At 35.9% G+C, this 15,502-nt stretch overlaps 2 protein-coding genes and 1 pseudogene across 2 annotated transcripts; 2 read left to right on the forward strand and 1 right to left on the reverse strand.

The window, feature by feature from the left end:
- Positions 1-762: 762 nt before the first annotated feature.
- On the reverse strand, positions 763-3,086 carry XRCC2 (homolog of X-ray repair cross complementing 2 (XRCC2)). Its single transcript, XM_079023313.1, has 2 exons — positions 2,197-3,086; positions 763-1,764 (listed from the first exon to the last, which is right to left on the reverse strand). Exon 2 carries the CDS (start codon positions 1,738-1,740, stop codon positions 847-849), a length of 894 nt encoding a protein of 297 aa, XP_078879439.1. The 5' UTR covers positions 1,741-1,764; positions 2,197-3,086; the 3' UTR covers positions 763-846.
- A 235-nt stretch (positions 3,087-3,321) lies between these two features.
- Positions 3,322-5,175, forward strand: LOC145082379 (cytochrome P450 736A117 pseudogene; annotated as a pseudogene).
- A 3,419-nt stretch (positions 5,176-8,594) lies between these two features.
- LOC145053454 (uncharacterized) lies at positions 8,595-9,701 on the forward strand. Its single transcript, XM_079001507.1, has one exon. It carries the CDS (start codon positions 8,595-8,597, stop codon positions 9,699-9,701), a length of 1,107 nt encoding a protein of 368 aa, XP_078857633.1.
- Positions 9,702-15,502: the final 5,801 nt, after the last annotated feature.

A 15,502-nucleotide genomic window follows, 5' to 3' on the forward strand; every position in this document is an offset into this window, starting at 1 on the left:
CCAGGTTTCCCAACCTGACTCACTCAGTTTATTTATATCACAGGTGTTGATATGAAGTCACATTACACTGAGAGATTAAAGAGATATAGATCACTAGTGATAATGAATGTAAGTTCTGTTTATGCTTATGTATTTGTATTAACGATGACATCCCAAACGTTTTAAAATTAATAAAAATACATTTCTTCAAAAAAGCTTTGATAACGTATTTATCATGTTTTACTGGGAACAAATTCCGCAACATTTTTATTAAAAGTACTCTGATTTTTATAAAGCATAAATAAAAAAATCGGTTTTTTCTGGCCCTGAAAATATGGATGTCACATGTTAACATTTTGATTTTTAGATGGGTTTGAAGGAAACACGCATGTGTAGACCTTACAAGGGCATCCCCACTCATGGGCTTGGGGGTATGAAAAATCGTGTATGAAAAATCAACACGTGCAAAGTCACCAAACATGAAAAATCGTGTATGAAAAATCAACACGTGTTCATACCATTTGCATTTGTCATTTGATATGTTTGGTTTCCTCACGTCGGATCGGATGTGATTGAGCTTTTTAATAAAATACAAACGGATCATACATATCAATGTTATATCCCTTAGATATATGTAAGTAGTCTTCAAAAGAATTAGTTTTACCATATAAAAAGGCTTAACGGCGTATTTTGTTGCCCGTTTGTCATCTCAGTCATTGTACGATGATAATTAAATTAATGAAAAATATATATATTTAAACAAAAACCATACTCCTAAACCAGTTATCCAAAAACCTGTTAGAAATTTACCATAATGACAAAAAAAAAAAAAAAAAAAAAAAAAAAAAAAAAAAAAAAAATCATGCTCTACAACAAAGTGAGAATTCCAGCATCACCAACAAAAAACTCATCTGAAAGATTTAGGGCTGGCAATAACCACTCTGCCAAATAGCAAACACGATCATGAATCTTTCTTTTATCATCCGAAGGTCTCACAAGAATTCTATGTGTAACAGACGATTGCCAAATCAATGGCATATACTCACGATATTCATTCTTTGACCATCCTTTGACTTGACTTGTAACTGTCTTTGTAGCTAAAACAAGAACAGGATGCATCATCAAGAGCTTCCTTAGTTCCAGAACAACAGTTTCAAACACAGTTTGAAAACAAAAGTTTTTCCTGTTGGGATTCCCCTGTGGCAAAGATGAAAACCCACGATCGACCCAGTAAAATGCTCCAATTCCATCGATCATTAGTACATCAACACCATTCCGATCTTCCTTTCTTTCTTTATCAAGTTTGGAATGCAATCCCTTTAGAGCGGAAAGGAATTGAAAACTATCGTAACATCTGCTGTATGAGATTCGTTTCATGCATTCTTTAAATAGTAACTCCATGTCATCATCATGCTGAAATTGATGATTTGAATTGCGATTGGTTTCGGATATTCTTAGCTTTAGGGATTGAGAAAGGCGGAATATGTCAAGCCGACAATCTAAGTCCAGGAACAATACGGAATATTCTAAGCCTCCGTATTGGATTCCATTCCAGTTCTTGGGAAGAATACATGTAACAGTAACTTGTAGCAGGATTTCGGTTTTGGCTGAAGGAGATGGGCCTATGATCTCAATGATGTTGTTGACGCTAAGGGGTACCCTGTGAAGGGGTTGAGGGAGAAGTAACAATGGTCTTTCTTTAAGAACCCTAGCCAGTAATTGTTTTGCAGTTTCATCTGTATTGATCCAAGCTTTAGCCATATTTACTGTTGATCAATCAGTTATCTGCAAATTTACATAATTAAACACAGTCATCATATAAACGATAAGGATTACAACTCAATTTACAGATCGCTCAACTTCAAAATCGAGACCTCAACAAAAAATCGCACAAGCTTCAAATAAGTAATTACAAACCCTATACCACAATAGTTGTATTTTTAAGCAATGAAAACGAACTTGAGAAAGAAAAGGGGAATGGTAGGTGCGATTTTTTAAACCAATTGGGACTCTAATTGTTGAGCAAAGGCGTAATCAATTCAGTCGAAATCTCTCTCAATTCTGATCAATGATTCTCAAACTTCATACATTTAATATCGTATACAACATATAGCATCCCTATTAATTCCTCAATTCTATAATTCGGAGCAAGATAAAATAAACAATATATAAGAAGAAATTGCAAAAGATTAAGACGATAGGGAGATATCGACGAACCTGTCGGAGCAACTTGATTAATCCTCATTCTTATATTATTCCTGTTAGACAATCATGAAATTTCTTAATCAACTATTAAAACCCTAAAATGGCAACAAAGGGCAAAAGGTAGATGATACAGATTATGAGATTATAGAGTGAAGAGCGGGAACTGGGAAAAGCTTGAAGAAGGATTGTATCTTTCGGATCAGATATTATCAGCCTATGCTTAAATGGGCCTTTGACAAGCCCACTTACGAAAACATATTTAATAATTTCTATTGTTTTCGATTTTCTATATTAGATTTTCGTCAATTTTAATAAAAAAAATTATGGGATAATTTCGTATAGAAGAAAGTTATCAAATTAAAACCATAGCGTGGCGACAGAGAGACCACAAAATATTGTGGAACTTGAAGAAGGGTTGATCCGCATGAAAAACCAAGATTCTAGCAGATAAATTTGAGGAAAAGACTCAAAAGAGCGACATAAATGTCATTATCTAGTAACGACTCATCAATAAAAAAAATTATTTGTGCATAAATATCCCAAAAAATTAGTTAGTTTAAAAAAGTATAAAATTAAATAAAAACTCTCAAAAGTATTTGAAATAACTTTCTTTTAGATTAAAAACGTTTTGATTAAAATAAAATTAAAAAATTAAAAACTCTAAAAAAAACTTTGAAAAGCTCCGAACACATCCACCATATCCTACGAAAATTCTTTCATTATTGGAAATCAGGAAAGATATGCTACGAAAATTCTTGGTTTTATCGTAGATGGAGCCCAAAATATTTTAAAAGTAATCATTGTAAATCAAGAAAATGAGCTACGTAAATTCTTTGATGTTATCGGACATTGAGTCCAAAAACTTTTAAAAGTAATCATGAAAAATATGGATGATAAAGATTCCGTCTGTATTATTAAAAAAAATAAAAATAATAAAAAAAACTTTATATATAATTTAATACAATAATTTAATTTAATTTAGTATTTAAAATATTTCTACTGACAATAATATAGCCAACTACTTAACATTATAAATATAAGTAATTTTAAACCAAAACGTTACTACATGTAAGAGATCCGCTTATTAATGCAACCTAAAATATTTATTTATTTAATTATTAATTGAGGCTTAAAAAGTCCACACGAGCCTCTTGAAAATTATGACATAGATTTTGAAAACATAGACGTTTGCGACATTGTGTAACCACAAACAACGAAAGACGAAAGGAAACCAAATCAAGTCACGAAATTTTACTATTTTAGTTTTTATCCGTATCGTCGTTAAACGGTGGCCGGCAGCCGCCTTGATCCGCCGCTGCCTATCTGCCTCCGCTACAGCTTAAAAACAGAAAATAACGGCCACCCTCACTCACAGATACCATGATGAGTTTTTTATCTTATCCATTTCTTTGGTCACTCTTTATGATCATTCTCTTCATCATCAAATGGCAATTCTTCCCATCTAAATCCTCGACAAACCCCCCACCATCACCACCCCGATTACCAATCATCGGAAACTTCCACCAACTCGGCCCCCTCCACCACCAATTCCTGCGGTCATTATCTCTCCGTTATGGTCCACTCATGCTCATCCATCTCGGCAACGTCCCGACGGTGGTTGCCTCATCAGCGGAAGCCGCCCGTGAGATCATGAAAACTTATGACATCATCTTCGCAAGCCGACCCGAATCCAAATTGATAAAGAAGCTTCTTTACGATGGTAAAACCGTGTCCGGATCCCCCTACGGTGACCATTGGAGACAGTTAAAAAGCATCATGGTGCTCCAGCTTCTGAGCACCAAAAGGGTTCGGTTTTTCCGATCAGTACGAGAAGAAGAAACTGCCATCATGTTGAAGATTATACGTGATTCAAACAACGAGCCGGTGAATTTAAGCGATTTGTTCGTGACATACACCAACAACGTGACGTGTCAGGTGGTGTTAGGGCGGAAGTACGGCGAAGGGGCGAACGGAAAAAAGTTTAAGCAACTTTTGAGGGATTTCCTCATAACATTGGGTTCGTTTGCAGTTGCTGACTTCATCCCTAGCCTCGCATGGGTGGATCGTATCAATGGTTTTGATAGTAAGGTGGAAAGAATCACGAGAGAGATTGATGAATTCGTGGAGGGAGTACTTGATGAGCATAAGAAGAAACAGAAAGATGTTATCGAGCATGAAAATTTTGTCGATATTTTATTGGAGATACAAAAAGACGATGAAGACAGTGGTATTCTCAACAAGACTAATATCAAAGCACTCCTGTTGGACGCTTATACCGCCGGAACGGACACCACTGCCACCGTGCTAGAGTGGGTGATGGCGGAGCTACTCAAACACTCGACAATCATGAAGAAAGTAAAAGATGAAGTGAGGACGATTTTGGCCGGAAAAAATGGCATCGCGGAGGAGGATCTTGAGAAGATGAGTTACCTAAAAGCTGTAATCAAGGAGACACTCCGGCTCCATCCTCCGCTGCCTATGTTAGTTCCTAATGTTGCTTCAAAAGATGTTAGAGTTATGGGGTACGACATCAGTAAGGGAACTTTGGTTATGACGAACGTTTGGGCAATCGGAAGGGACCCGAAACATTGGGATGAACCGGAGGAGTTCCGGCCGGAGAGGTTCTTGGGTTCTAATATTGATTTCAAAGGGCATGATTTTGAGTTGATTCCGTTCGGAGCTGGGAGGAGGATTTGCCCAGGAATTGCATTTGCGATGGCTACGAATGAGAATTTGTTAGCGACTCTTCTGTATAAGTTCGATTGGAAATTGGGTAATGGAGAAAAGGAAGAGGAGTTGGATATGTCGGAATCTCCGGGAGTTGCAGTCCGCAAAAGGATTCCTCTTCTCGCCGTCGCAACTCCGGTTTGATGGTCCCTACATGTTTGTTTGGCGTAGGTGTAAGGACGTCCCGTTTGTGGGCTTATTTTCTTATGTTTAATAAAATAAAAAAATAAAAAATAAAAAATAAAAAAACATTGATAATTGATATACCTCAGAAAAGCTTAGGTTATTCTATTCAAAAGTAATTATTATGTTATTTATGTATAAATGTGGGTTAATCAAATGTATTTATTTTAAGAAAGTGAATAATACATATTATTAATTTAAAGATAATTACAAAATACCATATAATTTCATTCTAAGGGTATTTTAGTCAATTAATATAAATTTTAAAAAAAAATTGCAAATTTTAAGGATAATAGATTCTATTAATTTTAAAAATTTGACTGTAGTGATGATAATTCTCGGATATTCTAACAGAATATATTTATCAAAAATAAAAATATTTTTGAACCATAAAATAATAAAAATATTCTTGAACCATTAATTGAAGAATAAAAACAAGCATTACTTAATTCTTATAGAATACAGGTAACAATTGTTAAGAATTACATTTATTGTTAAAAAATAAAACTAAAAGAACTTTCAATTCGGGGAAAAAAATCAAAATCTAATCAAGACACTAATACATTCTAAAAAAATAATGTTGCTAAGATTCACTTTCAATTTCATGGTCCATTCTTCAAGCATCAGCTGCTTCTATGGAAACAAATCCACTGCACAAAATCAGTGAAAAAATATTCATATTCCATTCCAACAGAATTGGAATTCGTGATTCCATTCTGATAGAATTGGAATTCAAGATTCAGTTACAGTATGCATTCGGTTGGAAAAATATCCAAAGTAAAAAACAATTTAATGAGAATGATATTGTTATACATTCCAAGATGAAACTCGCTCATTTTCATCAGCAACATCTAACTCAACTCATGTGTTAACAATACAAATTTAATGAGAATGATAGTGTTAGACATTTCAGTAGCCCAACTAAAAACTCAAGTCCTATGTTAACAAAACAAATTATGTTTACCTGTGGGCGAATTTTCTTGATAGGATCTAGATATAAGAAACAAAAAGATTAGAACTTTATCAATCAAGATTCTGAACAGTCAATCTACATTGACAAATAAAAGATTTCAAACAATAAGCTAAAAGAATACAACTGTATCGATCTAAGATTCTGAACTCCAAAAAGTACAAACAAAAAACCACAGATCAATAAAAGTAAATCCCAATGGAAATAGAGAAATCAGCATTCGTGAACTACAAGAATTCAAGATTTGAGCTTTTACCCTGAAGTGATTCCACTTCAAATTGACTAGATTTTACACAGTTCCAATTCCAATTTTTGGTGAAACCCATTATAGATTAGTGTCTAGTCAAATTAACTCAGTAGCAAAAACCGACAAATATGAAGAAGCCAAAAGTAACAAGTAGAAAAAAGTCAAACATATCAAAACTTTCGAATTTAGTTTACTGGGTTTAACCAGTCCCTGAAGCAGTCCCACTACAAACTGAGTAATTTGTGTGAAACACATTTAAGATCAGCATCCAATTTGTGAATTACATAGCAAAATTCCAAGAATATAAAGTCAAACACTCTAGTGTAGTGTTTTCTTCTTGTTCTGTCGCTCAAAGCACAAAACATACACCACCCCCCAAATCACTACTTCTAAAAACATAAGTTGACGCAGCTAGAGGCTGCTAGAACAAAAAAAAAACTAATTTCTTCCTTCTTCATTTCCCGTGAATCAACAAACCCAAATTCCCTTCATTTTCATTGGGTTCCCAGCAAACCCAAACACCCCCAACGATTACAAACAAAAATCCCAAAATAAATTTTACCTGTGGTTAATTTGGAACTGCCAAAACAAAGAAACATCGTGATCTACGAGCAAACACCACCGAGTTCCTCACCTGCGACGGATGGCTACCATCGGACCCCCTTTTCCCCTCGTTTTCTTCCTTCTCTGATGTTCTCATCGAACACAAAGTCGCAGAGGGTTCACCTTGCCACCACCGCTCCTTGCGAAGCTGGACATCACACTCGCAGCCGGAAGAGACGAGCAAAACTTCGTTGTTTCTTCACGTCTCCCTAGTCTCTTTGGTTTCGTCGACCTGGAAACCACTCTCTTCGGCCTTCTTTGTGATCTGAAAGCGTCAATACCCAATGCTAGGGCTTTATTGGGTGGGAGATTGAGGAACGCTTATTTATTTAGGTCAATACCAATACCATGATTATAGGGATTATTTTTGGAAGTTATTAAACAAATTACTAAATTACCCTTATTTATTTATTTTATTATTTAATTTTGATTGGCCCACATTGATGCATACAATAATACAATAATTAGTTTAAACACCTGAACCTAGCTCTACGTTAGAATATTCTAATAATAAAGATATAATGTTATCATTTACTATTTGGTGGTAATTATCTTTGTAAGTTGTATAAGGCAAGTATTATTTAAATGTTATAGCTATAAGCCTATAATATTAAAGTTTAATGAAAACTCGAATATTCTAAGAATAAATATGGTTAGTTATCAACATAAAAAAAAAAGCATACAAACTTTTTTTATACAACCTTGATCTTAATACTTTAAAATTGGTTGAAAAATTAATGAAGATCTTTGTTGAGAAATATCATCACATTAATCATAGTTGGGCGTCAAAATTTTGCATCAATAAGGCAACATAGTTAATGTATGAATCCCTATCACCACCGTCAAAAGCATCCCTCATAGTTGTCGCATGGCTTTTTCTTAAGCTTTTAAAGCATCCCTTTCCAAGGTGGTTGCTCATCCCGGGTCCGTTGAAGCGTGGGTTGCTTTGTTAATTCTACCTAGGTGTACTCGTCAGGTGTTCAAGCCCAAGAATAGGCAAGAAAGGAGGTCTGGAAACAGGAAGTCTTTGCAACATCGTAATATTTTGAGCGCTTTAGCCACTTGGGGGACTGAAGACGGTATCGCCAAGCTAGTTAAAAACTTAGTTGGCAATGCAAGGTTGGAGCAACAAGGCAAAAAAGAAGAGTACATTCAGGATGGAAGAACACCGGGCAACGCCAATGTCAGACAATGTCTTCGTAAGGTTGCCGATGGACATTTTACAGCAGCAGTGAAAGTTTTATGTTCTTCGGGGGTTGCTCCATTTGGGGGTGATACCACGAAGGCATTGGAGGATAAGCATCCATACAAGCCACCACCTTCCATACACAGCACCATATTTTCAGAACCTCCCCTTGTAGTGGATGTTGACAATGTCCTTGGGGGAATTAAATCCTTCCCTAAAGGTACCTCGTGTGGGAGAAACGGGTTTAGAGCTCAACATATTTTGGATGCCCTTTGTGGGGAAGGTTCGGCTATAGCCAACGACCTCCTGCATGCTATTACATTTGTGGTTAATCTATGGATTGGGGGAGATGCCCTTCGAGTTTAGCAAAATTTGTTGCCTTTGCTCCTCTGATACCGCTCTTAAAACCTGACAAGGGAATACGACCTATTGTTGTAGGTACTATATGGAGACGTTTGGTTTCCAAGGTGGCTATGAAAGGTGTTGGTAAGGAAATGACCAAGTATCTCAATGATTTTCAGTTCGGGGTCGGGGTGTCGGGTGGTGCTGAGGCCATATTACATAGCACCAATAGGGTGTTGGGCGAGCGCCATGATGACGGATCTCTCTCCATGCTTACCGTGGATTTCTCTAATGCCTTTAACCTTGTTGATAGATCTGCGTTGCTTCATGAGGTCAGATTGAGATGTCCTTCTATATCCTTGTGGGTAGAATTCCTCTATGGTCAAGCAGCAAGGTTGTATCTTGACAACACACATATTTGGTCCACTACTAGGGTTCAGCAAGGAGACCCCTTGGGACCACTTATCTTTGCTCTTGTGTTACACCCGCTCTTGCATAATATTAGCAACAATTGCAAGCTTCTCCTCCATGCATGGTACCTTGATTATGGCACACTTATTGGAGATTCGGAGGAGGTGGCCAAAGCGTTGGACATCATTATGGTGATTGGCCCAAAATTGGGCCTTCAACTGAATATCAAGAAAACCGAGCTCTTTTGGCCCTCGTGCGACGGTAGGAAGCTACGTGAGGGGCTATTCCCGGCTGACATCGGGAGGCCACATTTGGGGGTGAAACTTCTTGGGGGAGCTGTTAGTAGAGATGCTAGTTTCATTAGCAGCTTAGCCATAAAGAGAGCCGAAAACGCTGTGAATTTGATGCGCCTTCTTCCTCAATTGTCTGACCCTCAGAGTGAGCTCCTTCTGCTTCGGTCTTGTATGGGTATTGCTAAGCTTTTCTTTGGGCTGAGGACGTGCCAACTCGTTCACATGGAGGAGGCGGCAATATTCTTTGACAATGGGTTGCGCGGGGCCATTGAGGACATTGTGGTTTGTGGTGTCCCTTTCTTTGGTGACCTACAATGGCGCATTGCTTCCTTACCCATCAGGTTTGGTGGTTTGGGTTTATACTTGGCAGTAGAGGCTACTTCATATGCTTTTGTTGCCTCAAGGGCCCAAACTTGGGTATTGCAAGACCACATCTTACGGGATAGCGGCATATATGGCATGGATTCTGATTATGATGGTGCCTTGGCTTCTCTTCGTAACAAGCTTCCAGATTCTGACCTTAGCAGTTTTACTACTAAAGACACCCCCCCCTAAATCCCAGAGTACGCTGGCGAGTGCCCTTTTTCGTAAAATTGTCCAAGATATGGAAGTTCATCTCGACATGACGGCCCGTCAGAAAGCGGTTTTCCAGTGCTTATGTGCACCACATGCCCTAGATTTTCTTCTTGCTATCCCTATAGATGGGATTGGCCAACATATGTCTCCTGTGGAGTATCGTACTATCCTCAAATATCGACTCATGATTCTAATATTCCCAGCTGACGAGATATGTCCGGTGTGTCGCAAGGCATGTTTGGACTCCTTTGGAGAGCATGCAGTTCACTGTAAAGAACTCTCGGGGTTCAAATACAGGCACGATATGGTCAAGATGTTTTGTTCGATATATTTAAGCGTGCATGAGTTTGTGCTAAGAAAGAGGCACCTATGAATTTCTTGACTGACCCGACAGAAGGAAGGTCGACCCTAAGACCGGCTGACATTTTGATTTTTGGATGGGTCGGAGGGAAACATGCATGTGTGGACCTTACAGGGGTATCCCCTCTCGTGGGCTTGAGGGCGGGGGGTTTCACGGCATGACTGGCTGCTTTGAAAGCTGCTACAGGCAAAGTCAACAAACATGAGAAATCGTGCATGGAAAATCAACACGTGTTCATACCATTTACGTTTGATACGTTTGGTTTCCTCGCACCGGATGCAGTAGAGCTTCTTAATAGAGTACAACGGATCATGCATTGCAATGGTATATCCCCTAGTTCTATGAATGTAGTCTTTAAAAGATTGAGCTTTGCTATACAAAAAGGCGTAGCGGCGCAGCTTGTTGCCCGTTTGTCATCTCATTTGTTGTACGATGATAATTAAATTTATAATGAATTGGCATTAAAAAATAAAAAAAAATAAAAAAACAATGTATGAATTTCTTTTATATCTTGGTGAGTCAATAACATTTTCGATCTATGATTTATATATTTATGCTAACAAATGATATCAAAGCTACAATATATATTAAAGCATTAGATTTGCATTTTTTTTAACACATCGATGTTTTAAAGAGCTAAAACATAATATCTTAATACTGGGCATGGTGTTGAAAATGATATGCACTGAGAAACAAACATTGAAAAGTCTTTGAAAACTCGAAGTGTTTGTGATATCTAAGTATGTGTGATGTAATCTCCAATCATCAAAGGTGTTTGGCTTAGGAGAACCTACTCTTGAGGATGAAAAATGATATACAAATCTATAAGTTGGTCGGTCTTCAAATACCAATCAAGTTCCTAGTCAAGCCAAAATTGTTGAATTAATGATCCTGAAATCATATCAAACTTTGTCTTTAAAATTGTTCTAGAATCATACTACGCCAACTTGGAAAAAGTAAGCTCATGAGATATAAAGTATCATAGAGTAAAGTTTGAATATTAAATAATCTAAATTCAAGATAAATTTAGTAAGGGAGATTTTCGATAAATTCTGTAATATTTTGGATTAGTTTTCGGTTTAATCTTAATTTTTATTTTTTGAATAGAAAAATCTCGATTATTTTATATTTTGCTGACGTTAACGAAAATCTTCCTTATTTTTTTTCAACAAAAAATGAAATATTATCGTATAAAGTTAGATAATAGAGATTTTTCTATTTAAAAAATAAATGTTAAAATTAAATGTAAACTGACTCACAATATTAAATTTTTATTGAAAATTTCTCATTTAGTAAAGCCCAAAATAAATAAATCGGACTAGAAACTGTTGGATAATAGGAAGTTCACATGGTCTCCTTGATATGTGAAGCTTCTCGAGAAAACAAGAATTAAAATAAAAGTAAATTACTTTGTATTCAAGTATAGATTGGTTAATTTTGTTGCAAGATTGTCCACAAAAATACACAAATCTGCTAACTTGTCCACAATGTTGATCTAAGACTTCTAATTTCTAAAGTTGTCTTCCGTTGAGAGGAGTCTACTAGTTTGAGCCTTTGAGGCACTTGGTTCGTCAAGCTACTTGTGTTAGAATTGTGGTCCAAAGACCTTTGGTATGAAGGGATGGTCCAAGACCTATGGTTCGAAGACCTTGATTAACCAGTGAAAAAGTGTAAAAAAGTTGTTGGTATATATTTTTATTAAACTAGTTGTTAGTGTAGCAATAAAACACTATTAAAAGAATTATATAATCTATTGATTTGGATAGAACTTACAAAAAACGAATTAAAACAAATATTCCTTTTCTTTCACTATCGGAGACGGTTTTGTCTATTATAAAGTCCAAAAAGAAACATATAAATACATAATAATTTTGAAAAATAAGAAAAAAGAATACTAATCAAAGTTCTTAGTTACGTACAAATGAGTCCGAAAAAAAAATGCTAACGATGGATACTCCCTATGTATTAGAAGACAGAGAAGTTAGTAAATAAAACTATAAAAGACATAGAAGTTAAAGTTATATTACAATTAAATATTAATTATGTTTTTAATATGTAAAAGACCAAACTTAAAAGCTAGAGTGATTGTTATAATAATATAACAAATAATAAACCAAAAGTTAGTACAATATAAACGTTCCCTAAGGTAGAATGAAAGCAAGAACAAAGACATTTATAGCGATAAATAAAATTGATCTCACGATATTAGGGCTTATAAAATGGATAACCACTTAAAACCGTAATATATTTTCCGATCTGTATATATTTGGTCACTAAGTTTTTTTTCGTTCATGTTTATCCCTTTCAGCTTGTTAAACCATACACATTCAGTCCTTATGACCGGCTACTCCAGGTTAGCCAGTAAAAATGACTTAATACGGTAATTTATTTCTCATTTTATACACATTTAGTCATTAATATTTTTATACACATTTAAGGGAAATCTTCAGAAAAGTCCAAATATTTACAGAATAGTTACACTTTAGTCCCAAGATTTTTTTTTAACAAAAAAGTCCCGAAAACCGGCAAAAATTTGCAGTTTGACCCTTTTTGACCGGTTGAAACAGCTACCAAATTAATTTGGGACTATTTCGTAAACTAATCCAAAATATTGAGACTTTTCTGTTAACAAAAAATATTAGGACTTTTTTGTAAACAAAAATATTAGGACTTTTCTACAAACAAAACCCTTATTATTATTATTATTAGTATTATTATTATTATTATTATTATTATTATTATTATAATTAAAAAAAATAAGAATACTTTTTTTGAACTTGTTATTACTAATATTGTTACTAATACATGTAAATGCATTTAAATGAAAAAAAAATAATATTAATGACATTGTTTAATGGTGGAGGTGGAGGAGATGTTCATGCTTTTAGCATTAAAATCATGCATGTTTGCTTGTATATTTTTAATTTGTGTATGGTCACTTCACATTTGTTGTTATTGTTTTCAATTCAGAATAATAATACTTAACAATTTAAAAGAAGTTGCATATTTGTAAAATTGTTTATAAATAGTTTAAGCTAGAAGGATTTCTCACTTTGTATATAAAAATGTTTAAGGTAGAAGGATTATTTTTCAAATCCAACAGATCCACTACAAACATCTACATAGGTAGCCCATATAAAAATTCAAAAATATTAATTACAATATCTTGTTTAATAAAAAGTAATAGGACATCTTTTTTGGATTAATACTTTTGGATTTTGATTAATACTTTTGAATGATTCCTATTACTTTTTATTAAAAAAAATATGGTAATTAATACTTTTGAATTTTGATATGGGTCACCTATGCAGATGTTTGTAGTGGATTTGTTGGATTTGAAAAGTAATTCTTCTACTTTAAACAAGCTTATATACAAAGTGAGAAACCCTACTACCTTAAACTATTAATATGCAACTTCTTTCAAATTGTTAAGTATTAATATTCTGAATTGAAAACAATAATAACAAATATGAAATTACCATATACAAAGTAAAAATATACAAGCAGACATTCACGATTTTAATGCTAAAAGCATCAACATCTTCTCCACCTCCACCCTTAAACAATGTCATTAAGATTATTTTTTCATTTAATGCATTTATATGTATTAGTTACACTATTAATAATAACAAGTTCAAAAAATAGTACCGATCCCGGGTACCTTCAATGGGATGAAATCGACGCGCTTGTCCTTCAATGGATATACAGCACCTTGTCTGATGAATTGATGGTCCGCATCTTAGAGACTGATACCACTGCCCAAGCCGCTTGGAATAAACTCAAATCAACTTTTTCTCAACAATAAAGGGTCACGTGCAGCAACCCTTGAACAAGAATTCACCAGTCTTACTTTGGGAGCATGTTCATCAATGGAATCTTATTGCCAAAAACTTAAAGATCTTGCTGATCAGCTTGGAGATGTCGAGAACCCAGTCCCTGAGTCTAGACTGGTCTTACAAATGGTTCGTGGGTTGCCACCAGAGTTTGATGTTGTCGAGGCCTACATCAATCAAAGCTCTCCGTCATTTGAAACAGCTCGCAGCATGTTACAACTTGAACAACACAGACAAAAAGCTAGACAAAATCAAACCCACACGGTTCTCGCTGCTCCCACTTCTGTTGACAGGTCACCACAAAACAAAGTAGCTGGTCAACGCAATCAAGGTCAACCCTACAGCAACTACTCGGGCAGAGGTACAGACACTCGCGGGCGAGGCTTTACTGGTCGAGGACGTGGCAGAAGCTTCAGGGGACGTGGAGGTCGTGGCCACCAAAATTGGAACCAAGGAAATCAATGGCATCAAGGATGGAATGGATCGCATGCATGGTATCCACAGCCATCACCATACCCGTCTCATGGACCGAATCAATCTACAAATCACTGGGATAATCACACTTATGGGCCCGGTCAATATTCTGGACCCACGCCACAACAGGGGCCAAATGGACCTACGATGCAACCATCAGGTCCGACGCCTACTCCCACTCCTTAATTTGTTGGTTATTCCGACTACAATCCATCAGATTTAGCACAGACAATGCAGCAAGTTCATCTTAATTCCAATGATCCGGCATGGTATATGGATTTCGGTGCCTCGACACATCTTACATCTGATCAGGGTAAGATCTCAAGTTCCATAACTACTTCGCCTATAACATCGATTTTTGTTGGAAATGGCTCTAGTCTGCCAATTCATGGGTCTGGTCATGCTTCTTACACTACCCCCTCCCATTCATATACTCTAAAAAAATATCTTATTTACTCCATCCGTTATTAAAAATCTTTTATCTGTTCGTAAGTTTACTATCGATAATCAAGCTTCTGTTGAATTTGATCCATCTGGTTTTTTTATAAAGGACCTCAAGACTGGAGCTCTTCTTTCTCGTCATGATAGCACCGGAGATCTTTACCCATTCACCACACCTTCCAGTTCTACTGCTCTGCTTGCCACTTCTCACGATCGTTGGCATGCTCGTTTGGGTCACCCGGGTGCTCCTGTTTTAGATTTACTTCGTTCAAAATTTTCAATTTCTTGTAATAAACCTACAACTTCTTTGTGCAATGCTTGCCAACTATCTAAACATACTCGCTTACCTTATTATGATTCGTAATCTGTTACTTATGCACCATTTGACATTATACATTGTGATCTTTGGACATCCCCAGTCTTAAGCAAATCTGGTTACAAATACTATATGGTCCTCATTGATAATTTCACTCATTATGTATGGGTATACCCTCTCAAATATAAATCTAACACATTTCTCACTTTTACAAAATTTCACAAGCTTATCCAAACGCAATTTAACCGAACCATTAAGTCATTCCAATGCGATCTTGGGGGAGAATTCGACAATAATGACTTTAAATCCTTTGCCCAAACTCACGGTCTCGTCTTCCGTTTCTCTTTCCCTCAAA

Source organism: Lactuca serriola, chromosome 1, assembly GCF_051521515.1.
Source record: "Lactuca serriola cultivar US96UC23 chromosome 1, Lser_US96UC23_V15, whole genome shotgun sequence".
NCBI lineage: Eukaryota > Viridiplantae > Streptophyta > Magnoliopsida > Asterales > Asteraceae > Lactuca > Lactuca serriola.

What these genes read in the sequence shown, in the direction of transcription:
- LOC145053454 (XM_079001507.1), top strand. Translation starts at nt 8,595, where the DNA reads ATGACCAAGTATCTCAATGATTTTCAGTTCGGGGTCGGGGTGTCGGGT.
- XRCC2 (XM_079023313.1), bottom strand. Translation starts at nt 1,740, where the DNA reads ATGGCTAAAGCTTGGATCAATACAGATGAAACTGCAAAACAATTACTG.